Source organism: Lampetra fluviatilis, chromosome 20 (genome assembly GCF_964198595.1).
Source record: "Lampetra fluviatilis chromosome 20, kcLamFluv1.1, whole genome shotgun sequence".
NCBI classification, from domain to species: Eukaryota; Metazoa; Chordata; class Hyperoartia; order Petromyzontiformes; family Petromyzontidae; genus Lampetra; species Lampetra fluviatilis.
This window is the reverse complement of record NC_136294.1, coordinates 8,609,395-8,630,950: the sequence shown is the minus strand read 5'-3', so window position 1 is coordinate 8,630,950 and position 21,556 is coordinate 8,609,395. Positions and strand designations below refer to the sequence as shown.

At 42.9% G+C, this 21,556-nt stretch overlaps 1 protein-coding gene across 1 annotated transcript in view; it reads right to left on the bottom strand.

Moving 5' to 3' along the window:
- The window catches only part of COL24A1 (collagen type XXIV alpha 1 chain), a 158,703-nt gene that overhangs the window by 25,062 nt on the left and 112,085 nt on the right, over positions 1 to 21,556 (bottom strand). The window contains exons 28-43 of the mRNA XM_078865719.1: positions 20,445 to 20,498; positions 19,614 to 19,667; positions 17,662 to 17,706; positions 17,393 to 17,437; positions 16,376 to 16,429; positions 15,104 to 15,157; positions 13,011 to 13,064; positions 10,918 to 10,971; positions 9,602 to 9,655; positions 8,482 to 8,589; positions 6,655 to 6,708; positions 6,133 to 6,240; positions 3,567 to 3,620; positions 2,888 to 2,941; positions 1,873 to 1,929; positions 545 to 598 (exon numbers count right to left, since the gene is read on the bottom strand). Coding sequence (XP_078721845.1) covers positions 545 to 598; positions 1,873 to 1,929; positions 2,888 to 2,941; positions 3,567 to 3,620; positions 6,133 to 6,240; positions 6,655 to 6,708; positions 8,482 to 8,589; positions 9,602 to 9,655; positions 10,918 to 10,971; positions 13,011 to 13,064; positions 15,104 to 15,157; positions 16,376 to 16,429; positions 17,393 to 17,437; positions 17,662 to 17,706; positions 19,614 to 19,667; positions 20,445 to 20,498 — 957 coding nt within the window. The remainder of the gene's footprint in view (positions 1 to 544; positions 599 to 1,872; positions 1,930 to 2,887; positions 2,942 to 3,566; positions 3,621 to 6,132; positions 6,241 to 6,654; positions 6,709 to 8,481; positions 8,590 to 9,601; positions 9,656 to 10,917; positions 10,972 to 13,010; positions 13,065 to 15,103; positions 15,158 to 16,375; positions 16,430 to 17,392; positions 17,438 to 17,661; positions 17,707 to 19,613; positions 19,668 to 20,444; positions 20,499 to 21,556) is intronic.

Below are 21,556 nucleotides of genomic sequence, written 5' to 3'. Positions count from 1 at the left end.
GTTCGTTCCACTGCTGAATGAAAGTCTCCCTCTGTCATCATCATCCCTCGTGGTTCTGTGATGTCACAATCCATCTTACTCTCACACATTATTTAATCTTAGTGAGTGTTCTAACCCCATGGTAGTCATCCTCTATGAGATGTTCTCTTCACTCTTTGGCTGCCACGTTTTTAGCAATCAACAGGCACGTTTAACAACTGTATTGTAAGTTAATGCTGGAATTTGTCAACATGCAATTGCTGACTGAGGTGGATTATGAATTCTGGAATTTGCAAAACCCTGCTATATGGAAATTGAGAGGGACTTTCATTGGAGACAGATATGCAGGTACTGATGTGGAAAGCAATGACCACATTATATAATGGTGAACCAGTGGCGTGATTGATGAGGCCTGCACTTCGCCAAGCAGAGCCCAAAAAGCTGAAAACGCCAAGCAGCCAGCAACGAACAAAACTATCGAATGTGTAATATATAAGAATTAATATTTTTTTGAATTGACAAAGGTGAAAGGAACTTGGAGGAAGAGACGATGGAGGTGACTTACTGGGTATCCGACATCGCCAGGTTCTCCCTTCTCTCCGGGAGGCCCGACTGGGCCCTGCAAGTGACATGTTTAAATGATGTTTTAATGATGTTAAAGTTTGCGCGCTCAAGTCCAGTAAATCAGCATTCCAACCATAAATGTGTAGGTAAGCCATGAAAAAAGCTATCACATGTTGGTATGAAGAGCAGTGGTAAAAATGTTCTGAGAATTATACCAATCATTAGGCTTGTTATCAAATCTCCATTTTTATGTACCAAATATATAATGATACATTACCTAATGCTATATTCATGAAACTTCAATACCCACTGGTCTGTGAGGTGGACAGCCGTTGACATCACAGCAAGTGGGGCCCTGGACTTATCTGTGTGGACCTTTGCATGATATTCTCATATGCATTGATTTTAACAGGAACTCCAGTTTCCACTTACGTGCAAATCCCCCGTTCATAAAGTAGGTCGAAAATCCCGATGCATTGTGAAATATCATGACACAATTCTAGATTTGAAGCTTTCGTGCCTGCAAGGATTCATATTCTTAGGTTTTTTCTGGTAAAGTCACGTAGGTAAGAAATTAAAATTAATAAAAGTAAAATGAAAATAAAATAAAAATCACGACGTTTCGGAGGCAACACAAGCTTCCGTCTTCAGGTGGAACCGTCACAGCACGATAGCTGTATCAAGTCACTTGCTATCGTGCTGTGACGGTTCCACCTGAAGACGGAAGCTTGTGTTGCCTCCGAAACGTCGTGATTTTTATTTTATTTGTATTTTACTTTTATTAATTTTAATTTCTTACCTACGTGACTTTACCAAAAAAACTAAGAATATCATGACACAATCTGAGTGTTACCCCCTTATATGCATGTGTTTTCTCAAGATACCCCTGCTTCCTCCTGCATGCCAAGTGCTAATTAATGGACATGGGCAAACATTTCATTTTAGGTCCCTTCTGAGAAAGAGGCTTAAGACTCAGTGCTGCTTTCCTACATGAGTAAAGGACATTGTTAGGTAAGACTGTTTGTGTGTTGAAAAATAAATTAAGTGTGCACCGTAGCTTGCCATTTTAGCATCCCCATTCTTATAGGAAAAATAACTCAACACGTTCGTCAATAACACTGTGGCCTTGTCAGAAAAATGTATAATGGGCAACATTTTGGATAATGGCCCTTCTTCATATCACATTCTTAAAAACATTGTGACCCCCCGTTGTGCGTTTGTCAACTGCTGGCAGTGTGGCGAAACCGTGAGTGCAGTGTCACGCGTGTCACGTACGACTGTGTCAAATTCCAGTATTACTCTGTGACTGTGCCAAACTTGCGTTTGTACCATGAGGCCTTTTGGTCCAGGGGGGCCAAACTGTGTTCCGGGCTCGCCTGCCTGTCCCTGGTTAAACATGCAAAACCCGCAGCACACACAGACGACATTACTGCGCATGCATAGGCATCGGGGGGGGGGAGGGGAGCATAATACGTATGAGCACTGCCGCTGTAGTTGTTTTTTTCTGTATTGACATTTTCTAACACATGGTACGCTTCAACAATAAACACACTGGCCGACATTACAAGTCCGTAATTGCAGACACCCTATTGTGGGAATCTCATCGGGTCGGCCATTCTAGCATTATTTTAATACACACAAGAGAGGTGGGGGGAGGAGAGGGCAGGCGCCGAAGTTGTTTTGTCGAGAACGCAAGGCCTTGATGCGGCGCAGCAAGGCCGAAGCCACGGGTGCCACCACGAACCTCGCTCTCGCATCCTGCTACTCCCGCTAGATCCCTCGCTTGCAGTGGAGTCAACACCTGACATTCAAAGTGTGTCGCCAACTCCAATGTCTGCCTCGGTCACCTGTCCTCACACGTAACTATCTCACTCATTACAACCTCTTCCCGATGACACCTACAACAACAATCCCTCTTCAGGTTTTTTTCTCAACTTCCAAGTTGCTTACATGATCTCGCTATGAAATTCCTAGCATCCTTTACATGCACCTGTGTTCAAGGCCAAAACCTTCTTAGGGGCTTTGACGTGGCCTGGTGGAAGGCACATTTGCCGCTTGTCGCAGAGGTTCATGGCTGTGATGATACTACACGCCGTCCGCTTCACAGTGGACATTAGAGATCTCCTAAAGTCGTTCCAAAGGGTGGAAAATTACCTGCCAATAACTCAATGGGGATTGTTCACATAACAGCAGTCATTGTGCACCTCCTACTGTCAAACAAATGCTCCAGGTCACTCTTAAGTTGGCAGCCTGGTTAATAACATACATTTGAAACTTCTTTTATAGTTGCATTGCTAAATTGTTACGAATGATGAAACAGGGAGATTAAGTATTGAACGTTTACCTTCTCGCCCTTAATGCCCGGTGGCCCAGAAGGGCCAATGGGTCCTTGGTGACCCTAAGAAAAAAACGAAAATATATAAATAATATACAACTGGAAAAAAAAACACGTAAAATGAAACAAAATATTGACGTGTGTAAATACAAAATAATAATGTAATACATTTCCTAATTTCTGTGACACAATTTGATAAATACAGTAAAACCTGGGATTTCGAGCATAATTCGTTCCGGAAACGTGTTTGTAATCTAAAGCACTCGCATATCAAAGCACTCGTATATCAGTTGTGATCACGTGACACTCGGCATACAAAGCGTGTACACGTACTACTCGTACTGCAAGACCTCGCTCGTTTATCAAATTAATATTTATTAAAAAAATGTGTTCGTCTTGCAAAACACTCGCAGACCAAGTTATTCGCAATCCAAGGTTTTATCATCGTGAAAAAATGTTTAAATGGATTTAACAGAATTTAATGACCACCAAATGGAGGCGGAAGAAACCCCCCCCCCCCCAAATAAAAACACTCGCTGTTCCACGTGCGATCCACAGGATACATTTCCTCGTCACCGATTCTATTTGTCACCAACTTCATTCTTTCTCACCATTACGAATACTATTATATTATTTCACAAAATTCCGCGTGGACGGACGCGGAAGGGAAGAGCAGCGCAAGCATTACCGGGTACCCCGGGAGGCCGTCCTCTCCTTCGGCTCCCATTGCACCGGGGGCGCCCTGCGGCGAAAGGCACAGCAGCGGTGTTACCCGGCCGCCACTCCATCAGCGGCAAGGTGAGAGACCGCTCTTACGAGTTGTACAAACAAGAGGTTTAACATGCAGTAGGCTTTCGCGACCAATGTTATCCACAATAGAGCTATTTGGGTTAGATCGCGAAAATATAAACGTGTCGTTGAATCCTGCCACCACCCGATACTGCCAATTAGTCAAGTAAACAAAACGAGCCGATGAATTACTAGTTCAGCACATATTATATGGGTCTTTAGGTAAAGCCACGTAGACAGAAATCGTCTTTAGCAATCGTCTTCAGGTGAAGACGATTCAGGTGAAGACGATTGCTTGTGTTGCGATCGAAACGTCGTGATATTTTTATTATTTTTCTATCTACGTGGCATTACCGAAAGACCCATATTATATGTATTCCTGCCGTCACGAAAGCTTTACGTCAAGATTTAGTTCAGCACACCAGTGTGTTAGAGCAAACCCACAACATCTACAAGTTGTTCTTTAGGGGTGCAATGATGCATCGAATCATAGAAAACATAAATTCTTAAGAGCGTGATGTATGCATCGACTTGGCAATGAGAAAATATATCTATTTTAAAAAATTCATAACATAGGTTCACGTGGTGACCCCCGCAGCGTCTAGAGGTGCTACCATCCAGTACAAGGTATTTTTATTTTTATAAAAAAAAAAAGATGTATATTATTAAATCAAGCCATGACCATGAATTGCAACATCGGATTTCAGAAGGGGGTGGCTAATCTTTGGATGGCAACTCTTGGCACCGCGATGGCGAGATGTTGGCTGCCTCACCTGGTGTGCAGGTCGTGGGTTCGATCCTGACCCTAAAGCCTGTATATTTGGAGTTTGCATGTTCTCCCTGTGGTCGTGTGCATTTTTCTCCGGGTCCTCCGGTTTTTCCCTCCACATTTTAGAAATACGTGTTGCGAATTTTTTGGTGCTATAAATTTCCAGACGATAAGCCGCTTTGTTCAGCTATCGTTTTTGGTCACGTCGCTTCTGAAAAAAGAGCCATATAGCTCAGTGGGCCTTACTTGGTTGAATGACAAAAAGGTTTATTTCAATTTAAAGCTTTCGTGACTGCAGGGATTCATCTTCTTGGTTCTTTTGGTAAAGTCACGTAGAAGGGAAATAATAAAATAATAAAAATAAAACATAATAAAATAATTCTCACGACGTTTCGGCCACAACGCAAGCAGCCGTCCAACCCAGCTAAAATATACGCTCCAAGCGTGGTGGTGTTTCATTCAGACGCTGTCTTCCCGACAGACCTGGTCTTCACCTTGCATTGTGGCCGAAACGTCGTGAGAATTATTTTATTATGTTTATGTTTATTATTTTATTATTTCCCCTCTACGTGACTTTACCGAAAAAACCAAGAAGAAAAAGGTTTCTAGTTTACGTCCCAAGTGTTCACGCTTTGTAAAGATGCTGCCCTCCAGTGGCCACTGAGCTCATCGGACAGGCGTCCCTGTTTTCCCATATCATCAGATTTCATGCCTTGCTCACTCTGGAATGAGCACTGAAAAACGTACGCGAGGGTGCCAAGAGCATCTGTGATGTTTTATCGGGGGCAGTAAATCTTGAACGCGTCTTTAGATTCTTAATTATTTACTTCTTGTGCACATTCATTCGTGTAGGGAGGCTCCATTTAAATATCTATATAAACCTCATTGGCAAGGAGGCCCCGTGCCTCCAGGAGTCAGTGGTTATCGTCGCCACGGGTAATTTTCCAAGGAAAAGCCGCGTGTAGGGGCCAAGCCATTTTTCAGAAATGCTGCTGGGCTCGTTCACATTTTTGCTACTGGACAGCAAAGTTCCCTTTCATAAGGCGCCACACGCTCATGTCATTATATTTCTGCCGTGCATTATCGTCGTTAATAAAATTACTATCATTGTCGCCATAGTCACCAAGGTGAGGGTCTGGGTCAGGTCAGATTGCAGACAGGCAAAACTTTTTTAGTGTGGTTCAAAGAGGACATCATAGTGTATTAGTCTTTCTTTGCCACCCAGACTCAAGATGAGCAATATTACATCAGAGGCCCATTTAAATGTGATAGAGAAAATATATCTCAAAACTTGACACAGCCTATGAACATTTCGATTTAAAGCGTTCATGACTGCAGGGATTCATCTTCTTGGTTCTTTCGGTAAAGTCACGTAGAAGGGAAATAATTATTTAATTATGTTTTATTTTTATTATTTTATTATTTCCCTTCTACGTGACTTTACCGAAAGAACCAAGAAGCCTATGAACAAATCACGTGGAATGTGCTAAGCAGGTCTGAGCCTGGATAATTCTTTTATAGGAAACTACCATGCATAAAATAGGTTGTTATAGGCTGCTAAGGGTCTATATTGTGGGAGCACAGAACAAAAAAAATGTTGTTAAACTGTTTTATGTCCCCCGACCTGATCCACACAGCATGGGGAGGCCCTCATCCAGAAATGGATTTCAGAATGTGCTGCACAGGTCCAACTTACCACAGGACCTCTTGATCCTCGTGCTCCAACAGGGCCCTGGTTTCCTTTGCTGCCAGACTGGCCCGCTTTTCCTGGTTCTCCGATGTGACCCATTGCTCCCTTGTCGCCCTGACACGAGCCAGCCAGCCAGCCAAAAGAAAACGCAAACTCAAAACTGGACGGGCACCATGATGTACGCTGCAGCTTGTCAGCAGCAGCAGCCAGTAGTAAGGCACGCCTTGTCTGTGATCGATGAGCTCACAAGTGAGTTGTGATGCTCTTGGCATAGTTTCAACTGTTGCTGCAAGTTTGTTCAAATGAATATTGCAATTTTTTCGGGAGCTCGTTTTAAAAATAGCAATATAAATAATGGATGGAATAGAATTCGGCTGATAAGCCGGTGCAAGGGTCTTCTGCAGTGAGTTTTTTTCATGAGAAATGGTAATTGATGTGTAAAAAAAAGAACTCAGGCAAATGAGCCACTACTGCTGTATGATCTAAGATGCATCTGCCTGTGGGTGTGTTTATTTTTGGAACACTCACTTTCTTCCCCGGTTTTCCTCTTTCGCCGAGTTTTCCCAGCTTCCCTTCCATTCCCTGTAAAATAAGGAAGATGCCCAGTGGCAAATTCCATTCATTAGCAGTTTAAAGGGGACCGAGCGGCAGCACGTTTGCCGCTTGTTGCAGAGGTTCGCGGTTCGAGCCTGGCAGCTGCCCTGGTTAATACTGTGAGTGTAATAACCTTAATTTAAGTTGTCTTGTCTTGTGGTTGTTGTTGTTGTTTGACTTGCATCCCACTGGGATTTTTGCACACAGCGTTGGTGTACGGTGTTTTTTTCTGCAATATTTTGCTGTCTTTTTCTTGGATTTTCTGTTTGCACTTAGTCACATATTCACTTTAAGATGTTTTTTGTTCATGTTTTTTTGTTTGTTGCGGTTGCACCCGATTCAAGAGCCGAATGGCTCACAGGGCTATACCTAATACATGAACTTGAACTTGATCACCACAGACCACCTGCTTCACAGTCGCTGTTAAAGATCCCGTGGCGGCATTTTAAAAAGAAATGACCATGTGTGCTGTAGTCATGGTCCAAATTTCATAAATCACTTGCCAATTACCTAATTGGAGACCCGCCACATAGCAACATTGCTCTCTACTGGCAGATTCATGCCCACTTTCTTACCGATGGTGCATTCACCTTGTGCCACACAGGGACAGCTGCCAATGGGGGGGGGGGTCCAGATGCCACAGGGCGCCTCAAGGTGTACTGCATGGGAGGCACGGTCTAAATATCGACGATGATGTGTAACGTAACGAAAAAAAAATCACCCGGAATGCACCCACTCTTGTCAGATTTCAGAAGAGATCCCAGAAGCTAAGCACGATGGAGCCTGGGTAGAGGGTGGCCACCATGCACAACAGGTTGCTATAGGCTGCTGTGGGGCTACGTGGTGGGCATCAGAGAGCAGTGCAGCAAAATCCATTGTTGTACTGTACGTTTCCGCTCACGTTCAGTTTTCTCTTCTTCAAAAACCCAAAATGACCAGCGTAATGAGGTATGGTCAAATAACACCCACAATCTGTATGGGCACGGGGAGGCCTTTATCCAGCAGTAGATTGCCAAACGGATTATCAATGTTAAGGGAAAATCTAATTGTATTGAACAGCATATAAAATAATAATTCACAGTTTTAAACAAGGATGCATCTTGACAAAAGTAGTCAGGATGAAACATTAGCTGCTGTTCAGGTTTCCTTCTGCATGTGTATAATTATATTTACGTAGAACAAAGGCATGCGACTTATTCACGAGCACACCAGCATTTGCTGGGCATAGTAAAAAAGCTTGGATGCCGATTTGCCGACAAACTTAAGTCCACACGCTCGATTAAAAGCAAACCAGGGGATTCCGTCATCATTCTATTGGCGACGCACAACACTCCGCAGCGTTGCGTTTAGTTTTTTCGCGTTCCTAACAATCTGCTGCTGTTTGGCGTTCGGATTTTTTTTTATAGCAGCTTGGCACTGGGAGCACTGGCGAATTATTTTCCAAAACTAACACAGAGATTACAACTTAAGTTTTCGTTTGGCTGTAGAGTTGTTTTTTCGAGAGATCGTTCGTTTGTTTATGCATCAGCTGGGGTTTTGCGCTAAAAAGCGGCAATTTATTCTCGGCCGACAACTCAATGCTGGAGTCAGGAGGTGAGCTGGTATCAGTTGTCAGGGCAATGCATTTGCCAGACATAACAGCAGGTCCCGCTGCGCTGAAACCACCAAAACCCGAACCTTTGGTGCCCTGAAAGGCCAGTTTTGGATCCAAGTGAGAAGCAGGCGGCAGTGTGACCAGGAGCTTAGCAACGGGAAACTCACCCTCATGCCCACAATCCCCGGGTCTCCAATAGCTCCTTCTTTCCCCTTGTCCCCAATGTCGCCCCGTTCTCCATCCTCCCCATTCAGTCCCAGGTCTCCCTTCTCTCCCTGCACCAAGAGACGGTTGACAGAGAGATCGATACACACACACATATGCCTGCTCAATCACCTTCAAAACTGAACAGGGCAAATAGGGAATGTGCAGAGGGCATGTGCCTTTTGGTTAAAGCTGCAACAAGGCACCATTGGTGGAAAATTAATATGCATTTCCAGTTTCAATAGTCACGGAACCTGGCATGACTGAAACAGGCAGGCACGGGAAGGAGCTGAGTATTGCACATCATCTCTTATTACCGTTCAGCGTGGCTGACATGACCGTCTCATCTCTTGTACCCAGACCACACAGTCTTGCTGTTTAGGAAAATACAATCGGCTTTGCCAACAGCTATTTTAAGCATGCTTAGTGCTGAAACGTATCCAAAGGAAAACACCAATACCGGCATAATGTGTTTATTAATTTATCGGCAAGTGGGATGAACAATTACAAATTCGTTAAGCTTAAGAACTGTTGCTAGACTGCGTGCGCACTTTTCCTTTGTCCATTAAGGGGCTTTAAAGCTACTCATTCAGAGTACTGTCAATATCTTTATTTCCATTTCCTAAACTGCCTCTTGTTCAGCACAAGAACAAGTCCCATAAATATACAACAAAAGGCATTTGTACCACAGCGCATGGTACAAAAATAAAATCAAACACATTGCGATACGGCATAATGCAAGCCACTGTAAAACACTGCGGGACACGTAGAGAGGTACAACTGGGGGAGGTTGTTTTTGTTGGGTTCGGAAAGACTTGTGGCCGGGGAGGGCTCATTGAGTGGATAATGCAAGACACACAAAGTGGCCTTTTTACGAGGCTTGTGCCCATCACCGGGGGACTTGTATGTCTCATGTCTTGCCAGCGTTTAAGGTCCCATGCTGACTGTCCACAGACAGCAAAAATGCCTGTCCAAGGAGAGCTAAAATTGACCACCTGATATACAGATATACTCTTTTCCCTGCGTGCAACAGGGTCACATTGCATAAAAATGTTTCATAACACCAACAGTGAGTCAACGTACTTTGATTCCATCTTTTCCTTGTGGTCCATCATCACCAACTGGGCCTGGCAATCCCTGAGGTACAGGCGTACACATTAATACATGTGTGCGTGTCTGTGTGTGAACGCATATGCTGTATGTGTGCATATTACGTAAGCCTAAACCGTATTAAGAACGTGTCTAAATCATTATGAATGCAACACACTCAAGAGATTAAATGTGGCATTTATGATTCTAGGCACAGTCACACTGGAACACTCCAGTAAATGTAATGCTACTGATTTTCATTGTAGAAATATTTTTTAATAGCTGCAAAAAAAAAAAGTGCATTGTAATGGCCTGCCTGCCGAGTGTTAAACGCACCCCTCGCCTCGCGAAGAAAGATGCCGACGACTCGCCGGACGCGGTGCGTCTGCAAGTGAGGCCTATTTGTTGCGATGATTTACATGCCATTAGGTGCTAATGTACGAGATGAGCAGCCCCGCTGCATCTGTAATCAAGCTGGAGCGCTCCACACGGCCCCAGTGAAATACGCGCTGGTACCGTGGATGCACGCGAGCGCGTTTTGAAAAACAGATGACGCGCTTCTACATTCTGCTGTTGCTTCAACGTCAAAATCAAGCATCTTGTGCCGCAGCAGCAATGTCTGCAACGGAAGTTGCGAGACACCTTTACTGCATCTCATCAGCAGTGCCCTATTCGTGGTTTCGTGCACTATTGCCACCGGGCAAGTTTGGCTACACAGTGTCAGGCCGCGGCTTGATCCTGATGAGCTCATAACAAATCTAAGTTTCCTGCAAGTGTCAGGGCACTCAACTGGCATTGGAATAAGGGTGCACTTTGCTCATTAGTCCAAGAAAAGTCTAAACCGGTCTGCATTTTTGCCTTGTGTAAGGTGGTCTCTGCGTCTTAATCCTGTACTTTGAAGGTGGGGTTAAAGATCACGTTGTAGCAGTACGGCAAGGCAGTGTATGTTAATGATTCCTGTCTGAGCCAGAGTTGAACTAAGGGCCCTGGATTTGCAAACACGACCCTGTGTTGTTTCGAGCAGCGCAGCTTTGGAAGCTGAGAGCCTGCCGCCCACTCACATCTCCCGCTGCCCTCCTCCAACATTCAATGTGCTTCTAGATTTGAAGCTTTCGTGACTGCAAGGATTCATATTCTTAGGTTTTTTCGGTAAAGTCACGTAGGTACAACATTTAAATGAATAAAAGTAAAATAAAAATAAAATAAAAATCACGACGTTTCGGAGGCAACACAAGCTTCCGTCTTCAGGTGGAACCGTCACAGCACGACTGCTGTATCAATGTGCTGGCGTGTCTCTGTGGGGTACGTACCCTGGGCCCTTCCAGACCGGGCTCCCCTTCACCTCCTAATGGCCCAATGTCGCCCTGCAAACACAATTACATCATATGAAAAAATTAAGAATAGGTTTTACCCTTTCTGGCAATAAAACAGGTGTTAAGATCTTTAAACACCAAATAGAAACATTTTGCAAGGAATCAAGTCTGGATTAACCACACACAAGACTTGTGGTGAACATGCAAACAAACATGGTCTGGTAATATATGGCATTGTCTTTGAAACTGATTGGTCTACACCAGCGACAGCCTTCTTTAGGGCCTAGTCTCAACAGTGTCAGACCAGAGAGTGCCAAAAGGTTTCTATTTGGTGTTTGAACATCTTAACACCTATTTTATTGCCAGAAAGGGTAAAACCTCTTCATATTTTTTCATACTATGATACTGGCAAAAAAAGGTCCCACATTTGCATCAGCCGCACATCAGTACAAGCTAATGCACACATCCTCTGTCTGTGGCAGGTTCAAATCCCATTGAGAACAAATGTCTATGTTTTGAGTACACACAAAGTAATAGTGAACATATGTAAACAACCGGTCAAAATTAGAGCTTGGATGGATTCGTTGAACCCCAGGGAGTTCTTGTGTGGGCTCTGCACTGAAATTATTTGAAGATAAATGAGCAAATAAATATATATTATTTTGTAACAGTTCCATTATTATACTGTACTTACTGGGAAGGACCATGCTGGAAAGACAGTATAATTAAATTAGACTTTGGAAGAGCAAAGGGCTTTGTTGGCTAAAGATGAATCGTACAAGCTTTGACATTTAATGCCACATCCCCGATTGAAGGCCTCTGTGTTGAAATACTGGCTATGAGTATTTCTTTTTCTTAACGTCTCCTCTGCGCTCTCAGATTCGATCAGCTGACACCACACACCAAAAAAGCACGAGTCACGATAGCTGGAGTGAGATTCTCTTTGCCGAAATAAAGGTAGTTTTATGTAACGTGATTCAGCTGAATTGGGCTTGGCACAGACGAACAAGATGACCTTTGTCTCCGATTTTAGTACAATTAACATCACATGACTCATTACACGAACAATTTCAGAGCGCGCTTAGGCTATTTAAATCATTAATGGAGGTGAATGTTTGTATTCATCTGCCCCAGATTTGTACGACGTTTCACAACACCCGCAGCAAAACAGTTGGCGCTTCTACACAATAAGGAAAGCACGGGTGACCACCGCTGTTGAAAAGTGCTTGAATCAATCGTAAACGAATTAATTCAAATAACTCCCGACCTGCCCACCAAGAACCCAGCATTATTGCATGTGATAATACATCTTCTTAGGTTTTTTCGGTAAAGTCACGTAGGTAAAACATCAAAATGAATGAAAATAAAATAAAATAAAATAAAAAAATCACGACGTTTCGGAGGCAACACAAGTCTCCGAAACGTCGTGATTTTTGATTTTATTTTATTTTCATTCATTTTGATGTTTTACCTACGTGACTTTACCAGAAAAAACCTAAGAAGATGATTCCTTGCAGTCACGAAAGCTTCAAATCTAGAATGTGATAATACAGCTTTGCAGAAGGTTTCAAGGTTTGCTCAGTGAAAACCCATATCTTTTGCATCTGTGATGTCATTTCAGAGGACAATTAATAAAATGGGCTGTTCTTTATGAGGAAGAACACCAAGGCCATGAGGGAAAGCAAATGCGTATGTACCAGGGCTTAAACTGCCCATAATTCAACCAACAGTTTGTACATAGTGCCCCTTAAATTGGTGCTTTGCCAATGCAACAATGAACAATGTAACCAAGTAAATGGCATTAGCTTAAAAAAGATAATTTGGGTTGCATTACTTTTTGCCGAGTCCACGTTTTCCTCCTCGAATCACACGCATGAACGTCAAAACGGTACTTCAATGCTTTGTGAAGAAACCAAATGTCTGGACAACTCATTATTGGGACTGGTGAATGCGACAATACAACCAAGCCACTTAAGATGAAATGCAAGTCTACACTCATTTGGATAATGTTCATAGGCGCAGCCGCGTAATGATATATTTCTAAAGCAATTAGTCTGAATTGCGAGTGGCCTTTTCTGTATCGGCATTACCTTTTCACCTTTCTCTCCTTGCAGTCCGCTCTCCCCCGTTGGCCCAGGCAAACCCTGGCAAAGCACAAACAAAAGCAACCTTGTAAGAGATAAACATGGGGGAAAAGCAGCTGAGCGTCAAAAACCCATTTCACACACACACACACACAGCATGGGGTGGCGAATGCCAGTGAAGGATTTCAAGAATGAATTCATAGCTGTAACACTGTTTTCAATTTATACAAACCCATTCTGCATTAATGTGGAGAATGTATGTTGAACTTCTTTCACACCGTATGTAGCCAACCCTGCTAGTCGGAGGTGCAAGGGCCTTAACAGACTGTAGGGGCAAGTGCTGTTAGCGAGCACCTATGAAGGCCGGAACGGCACACGATAGGGTGGGTGGTCAGCACCACGCCCGGCCGCCTTTGTCTCCCCCCCAGTGGCGATGTTTACACAATGCACCAGCTACTCATTTAAAACCTAGGAAAGGCCCAGGACCAGGTCAGATATTCGTCACCGGTGTTGGCCGTGAGCGGGAATCGAACTCGGGTCGCCGGGTTCGTAGCGCAGCGTCGCGCTAACCGTTACACTACCGCTCTCAACTCAGGGACACAGACACAGAGACTCACACAGGGACACCCTGGCTGAGGAGACCAGGCTCGCACTGTGGTTATCAGCATGCAATGATTGCTTTTGCACTGAACAGGGCATAGTTTCGACAGAGTGCACTAACCACAAACATCTGGAAATTCAGCAGCATTTGTCTAACAAACTTGGCTCTGCTTACAAACTAAGGCGGTGAAAACTGGTCCAGAGTTCGCTCGCTTAACAAAATGCTGTAGGATTATATTGGTCTGGAAAGCAATTTAGGCGGATGGGCAACAACATGTATTTATTTATTTATATGTGGAGACACAGAACAGAGTTCTGCTATGCATGCTTTTGTTATAATTTAGTAATTTAAAAAAGGCAATATTTATAGTTCGTTAGTGTGACAGGTTAGTTTAAGAAACATGAAAACAAGAACAAATACTGTTTTCTAAAATAATTATTGGAAAGTGGAATATAAAAAAATGGCATGTGCAACACATTAGTGAATATAAGCATCGTGGGTGATGTTCAAATTTTAAAACATTAGTTTTTCCTCAAAAGCAATGACATGAGTAGAAAACAATTAAAGTGTACAAAGTAACGGGAGCGATGGTGGTCACCCTTCCAAACATTAACCAAGCCTAACCAAGGTTTAAGGAAGGGAGGCAGAATTAAGGAGTCTTACTAGGGGCTAGTAATAATGTAGAGAAGCTAAGGCAGGTGAGACTTAGATGGTTTGAGCACGTGTTGAGAAGAGACTAAGAAGATGTAACCTAGATTTGAAGCTTTCGTGACTGCAAGGATTCATATTCTTAGGTTTTTTCGGTAAAGTCACGTAGGTAAAACATTTTAATTAATGAAAGTAAAATAAAATAAAAATCACGACGTTTCAGAGGCAACACAAGCTTCCGTCTTTACGTGTATCAAGTGATACAGTTATCGTGCTGTGACGGTTCCACCTGAAGACGGAAGCTTGTGTTGCCTCCGAAACGTCGTGATTTTTATTTTATTTTACTTTTAATTAAATTTTTTTACCTACGTGACTTCACCGAAAAAAACCTAAGAATATAAGATGTAACCTGATGGGTTATGGAGGTTAGAGACCAAGTATGTATGTATGTATGTTGAACTTCTTTCGCACCGTAGGTAAGCCAACCGTGCTAGTCGGAGGTGCCAGAAAGTTTATCAGGGCTAAGGAGATGCCAGTGCAGAGCAGAAGAAGGGAGTGAGAGAGTGGGTGAGATTGAAGGATATTGTGGAACAGCATATGATCGTGGATGTGACTGGAGAAGATGCACAGAACATTGAGATAGACAATCCGAGCAGCTGACCTCATGGACTTTTGGCTTTGACTAATAACCCAGGATTATCTTCTGAGATATGGTACAACTATGGTGATCAGTTCATAGGCTGCATATCTCTCCAATGTGTACAAGTGTAAAAAGACATGCACGTCTTTCGGTGTCCGTGTGTGTGTGTTGTGTGCATCTCTTGCAAATCTCCAAGTATCAGCATCGAACCTGTGTTCCAATATCTCCCACGGTGCCCATCTCGCCCTTCGCTCCGCGGGGTCCCTTTAAACAAACAACACGTAAAAAGTGCATGAAAAGAAAATACTTGTGTCATGAAATGTATTCCACATTGATGAAGCTACGATGAAACTAGAATGCAAACTAAGCTCTTTTTTAAATCCTTTATATTAAGTTCGCTTGCTTGCTTGCTTAGGACCGTGCAAATATTTCGGTCGTTTTTTAACCCACTTCCCGTGATCCAATCGAGCTGACATTTTCCACACAGACTCGTTGTGCGTGACAATTAATGTTCGTGAAAATTTTTTCCAAAATTTTACACTTTTTAGGACAAAAATATTATATTTAATTACCAATTGCTTAATGGTGCAATGCAATCATCTGACCCATAGGTGGCAGCCATCTCAAGCCAGAGGACGAGAGGACTCTAGCCGCTACGCATATAAAGTATTTATAGTGAAAAACTTTGTTTGTACGGGTTAATTTTTTCTTAACTCTAACAATTTTAACAAAGGTGACACTGCCACCAGAGCAAAACACATCCTACTACTTAACCAGATAGAAGTGTGTGGTTGTCCACAGTGGTAATGCGCAGCAGAAGCATTGGCTATGTGTTTGTGAGCACGTGCTACTTTCTCTGCGCTTTATGGGCAGAGATTTGATTCCGACCTTGACGCATGTATATTTGGAGTTTGCATGTTCTCCCCGTGGTCGCGTGGGTTTTTCTCCCAGTCCTCCGGTTTTCCCTCCACATTTAGAAACATACGCTTCGAGTATTTGGCTATTATAAATTTCCACATAAGCCACTTCATTGAGCTTTCATTTGTGGCCAGGTCACATCTGAAGAAGAGCTATATAGCTTAATGGGCCTTACCTGGTAAAATAAACAATTGTTTAGTCTAGTTTTTGTGCGAACCCCACCAACCCAGTGACGGCTCGGCAAAATAAAAACAGAAATAACCCCCCCCCCCATCGTTAATACTTACCTGCTCATAATAAGTTATAAACTGCATGCACCCCCCCTCCTCCCTCCGCGGCTTCCCTCCCTCCACCACCACAACCACCACCCTGTGGGCTTCAGTGCCCCACCAATAAATATATCCACAGCGGCCACCACTGCCACCATACACGAGCGTTCATTGCAGAAATGTGCAGCAGAAGAGTTGGCTGCGTGTTTAACAGCATGTGTTGGTTTCATTGTGCTTTTGTGTATGAATCCCACCAGGGCCATGCATCGAAATTATTAAATGCAATTTCACGCACGGGTGGTCCAATCGGTCCCTTGATTCCAACTCCACCAGGTGTTCCCTGCAAGCCCTGCCAAAGACAAAACGTTACTCGTTTTATGATTCTCCGCTCACCTGCCAGAAGGAGATGTTTATTGAGTGTGCACATGTACAAGGGTTTAATAGCTGGACAGCAGCCAATCAAAAGCCGAAAAAAGCAAAAGCATTGCAATTCACAAAATGAACACATTTTGAAGCAGAATTTAATTTTACAGTGACGAAAGTAAGCAAATCAACAAGCGAAAAAGTTGATTTAGAAAATGTTGACATGGTCCTCCCATTGCGTTTATCCTATATCTCTGCAAAAAAAAAATCTGTAAGAAATTGTTGGAAATTAATTTTGTCGTAGTGCTTACAACCTTACCGTTTAAACATTTGAATGGCTTAATATTGCAACTTTGTTAATTTGTGTAGTGATGGTAGCACATGCCAATTTAATGGAAGTATTCATCATTAAGTACAGTAAATTAAAATACAAATTACAATAAGTCCTGGTACATTCAGGATAGCCAAATGTATTTAATTGACATTGAGCATTCACCTTTTCTACAGTAAATAAAGTTACATAATCAATCATTGGGCATAAGCTGAACACTTACACACTAACTAAGGGATAACCTTGTGCTTTAGACAAGAACTTGAAAATGCATATGTACATTGATGAAGGCCTCCCCATGCCTTGTGGTCCATGGGGATTACTTGAAGTTACTTCACCTCACTGGTCAGGGTGGGTTGGTAAAGGCAAGGAGCATAGCCATTGCAGCATAGAAGTACAGCACAGCAAAAGATTTAGCTGCACTGCCCTCTACTGCTCACCACATACTGCAGTTCCAGAGCCCAGTGGCAACCGGTTTGTGCATGGTTTGTCACCCACATCAAATTCTTGAACAATAAATGAATGCTGTGTAAAATGATGAACATATGCAAACCCATGTTACAACGCACATCGTAATGCTGATGGCCTATGAGTACAAAGTACCAGTCGAACACTCACTGGAAATCCAAGAGGACCTCTGTCCCCAGGATCGCCAGATTTTCCCTGAAATGACACCAACGCACATGTATTTTTCTCTTTTATACGAGCAAGCTGTCAACATGACGCCAGGACACCATGTATCATCACGCTGCCATACACTTGTAAACAATTTCTTTGAACGTAAAACACATGCTGTGAGAGTCAATGATAAATTATTTTTGAGATGGTAGAGTCTTGCACGTGTGCGTGCCTTGCACGAGGAAACTCCGGGGCAACTAAATACTTACGATAAATCCTTCAATACCAACTTCACCAGCATCTCCAACAGGACCCTGTCAAGGATTACAAGCACGCTTGTTAAGAGGCGAAATAATTACGTGAACAGAAACGAAACCGACAGTATTAATGCCAATGATAGGAAATATCACATCTGACTGATGCGTGTGTTAGTGTACATGCAGTGTACTGTCGGGCGTGGTGCTGGCCACCCACCCCCTCGTGTACCGTTGCGGCCTTCATAGGTGCTCGCTAACAGCACTTGCCCCTACAGTCTGTTAAGGCTATATGGGGGATCTTTGTTATTGTCGCAGTGTACTGCACCAGGGCCCGTAATGTTCTCGAGTAATATTTTCCTCTATTTTTTCCGAATACTCTGATTTTATTTCATATTGAGCTTGAAACGTCATTTTAACCAGACTGTTTCTGTTGAATCCATGCGATAGGCAGCAGAAGGCAGTTCAGAAAAAAAAATCAGTGGTTGTAGTGTACTTGTATGTTCCTTTTGCTTCCCAACCCATCCTGACCAGCATGGTGAAATATGGACAAGTAACTTCCATGATCTTCATGATGCAGCAAGGCTCTCATTCAGCCCGTTGACTGCTTCAGGACTGTACATGTATTTACCCAGGAGTCTTCAGACTCAGCATTGGGATGTTAGGCCAATACCATTCACGATTGTTTGGCATGTGGCAAAAAAACTGCTTTATATGGAGAATATCAACACAAGTGGGTGGAAAATACTCCGCACAGATGATTTCAATCCACAGACCCAATGCAGTTGAGCAGACAAAAATCTAACTGTGGATCGCAACGTTTGCTTGCTATGCTGTCAACTAATGGCTCCTCACAGCCATCATTTAGCTAATACTGGTCATGAGACATTGACATTTGGTTTTAAAGACGAACCCAAAAACTGCTTTTATTTCTTCAGTGGAGCGGGAATTTGCATGACAGTCCGTGACTACGGTCACAGATTTTCCTCCTTGCGTGCGACTGCCTCCAGTGTCTCTGGAATATTAATTCTACCCCCTTGCCCCGAATGGCTTTAATGAGCACGTGTCAAAGTGATGCGGTCTACAAATGTACAGTGTGGTATAGGGTGCAACATTGTAGACCACATTATTATCAGCTTGTGAGATAAGGCAGAGAGAAGCTTTGGCTCAGCTGTAAACACATCTCACTCGCTAAGTTTTAGTCTTTCAAACATTAATAGGTCCACAGAGTGCCATTCCTCGGAGTGGCACAGACGGATTTCAATTTAAAAAATCCCCTAGATGCTACTTTTTTAAAAGTTTGAATCGTTATTTTGGCCTAAAAGATTGTTTAAAGTGTTATTACACTCACACTAATGTGGGATTTCTATTAGGAGTCTATACCCTCTCAAAGCTAACATCAAACACAATTATTAATTTCAATTACACCTCATAGTTCCTATCAAAGAGGGATAGTTGAAGGTTTATAATTGAAATTAGATTTTTTTTTTTTACAAATTAATCCTCTGCTGATATACGCGTATGAGGCAGACCTGCAAAAAACTGCGTTTTTACATTTGCAGGTACGTTCAATTAGATTCGCCATTTCTTTGGCCAAAAACAGAGCGTTTGTAAAGTTAAAACCTGGGCGCAAGGGATTCCCATTTCCCCTTGCCTGCGAACAGATCCAGGTGTCAAACCTTCATTTGGCTGCTCTTTTTGCTCACCTGTCTGCTCAGGGAGAAGCGTCCTCGTGATTAGAACAACAATGCCCTTCATTTTTCGATTTAAAGCTTTCGTGACTGCAGGGATTCATCTTCTTGGTTCTTTCGGTAAAGTCACGTGACTTTACCGAAAGAACCAAGAAAATGCCCTTCATTTAAAACTCAGGAAAGCCTCACCTCAATCTCAAGTATCGTTTGTCTGGAGGGGTACCTGCCACAACGGGATGTCTGGCCAGTTCGTGTGGGAGAGGCGAAGGGGTTTACCTTGTTACCCTCTGCCCCCGACTCTCCAGGAAGGCCATCTTCTCCCCTCGGCCCCTTCAATCAAAGAACCGCCACCACAGGCCCTATCAGCAGGTGTCACTCTCGCATTGCACAGCGGCAAGCACTGCTCCTCCAGGCAGCATCAGCCGTTCCGCGGCTATCCATTCAATAACTCTCTCTACCTTTGATACTGTACCACAAACTAGAGCTCATGTCGTCAGGTGTAAACTCAATAACATTTTTTTAATCTGGAAGGGAACGAAGCTAATCGGTATTCAGTGAAACAGAGAAGCATTTCACTGGCACGGAAGAAGACATTGACATCCACAGTATCTAACATCTTTTAACAAAATGTTGAATTATAATAATAAATAATAGAGTAGCTGGGACATTATTGATAAAATATATTTTAGCAATTATAGCAATTAAATGGCCAATGTACATGATGCAAATATTATGAGAGTAAAATGTTTGTGGAATTACATCTTTTTTTTACATTGCACATGTCATGCAAACATTTGAAGATAGTTTTTATAGTTACATTAAATACAAGATACATTGAAAATGTAAATATGGTATATGCACATTTTTTAAATACTTGACTCAAATCTCTTTGATGGCTCATATATAGTAAATACTGTAGATGTGTGTGTACACAGTACATATGTAAATGTAGACATTACCACAATATATATCGCTGCGTTTGCAGTAAGCATTTTGTGTCCTTCAGCACTCTATGTAATTTATCCACATTGAGCAAAAATGTGCTTCACGTACACAACGCTGAAATATTTCCGAGGCAATTTGTGAAATTAGCGAGCGTGCAAATACCCTTTTCCCTTTAGGTCCAGGGGGTCCTCTGCGGCCTGGCAACCCGGGCCTTCCCTGAAAAAACAAACACTCGCTTTTTTATCAAGGGTCTGTCGACCGAGATGGACAAAATAAATGCCCTACCGAGAGCTGTCCGGACAGATGGCTCAAATAAACTCGAGAAACAATTTGCACTACCTGTTGCATTAAAACAAAGCGAGCCGAGGGCAAAACGCACGTGGCCGCGCATTCGTCGGACTGGACAAGCGGGCTCCTGTCAGTCAACGCTCACACGGCACACGGTGCCCCAAACATTCCCCATCGGTGTTCATTGTCTTCATCCATTCGCGGCTTCCGCGTGTGCCAATGACTTGCCTCGTGGCAGCGTGGCTCAGAGAAAGCTGTTATCTCGGCGCAAAGGGGCCTCTTTGAAGGCAATAAAGGGTCTATGAATAATGAGCATCATTCAACAATTTCCCCGTAATTTTTCAACTTTGCCATATTTGCACAAACGTAACACCTATTCATCTTGTGATTGTATCAGGAACTGTCTTTTGTTGTTGTTGTCAATGATGGTAGGTAGCTCGCTCGGCTAATGCCCTGTTGTGGTGACACTGGGCAGAGATAGCAAGCAAACAACTGAACAATGGCAGTCTGCTCATTTGACCGTGGTGATGATGACAGTGGCTGCTGTGATATCCACACGATTCGTTACAACCTAGATGTATTTAGAAAAAAACAGTCGTGTAATCGTGAGCATATTGATGACATTGATTTATTGAAGTATTATATGATAAATAGTTGTGTTTACGTTTAATGTGACTGCCTTTTATAAGAAAACTGATAACGTGCTTAAAAAAAAGTTGACTAACCAAAAATGTTACTCCTATAGAAAACTTATATTTTGTCCATGCAAGAATTAAGCGAAGGACAAATATGAAAATATAGAAACTGACAATTAATAAAATAACATAGTATAGCCGTTGCCACTGCACTGCTGGATGAAGGCCTCCTTGGATCGTGTTGGTCATGGGTTTTTGTTAACCATACTTCACTGTGCTGGTCAACGCAGGTTGTTTAAGTAGTGTGGGGGGGTGAGGGGCATCTGGTGAGACATCACTCACCACTGATGT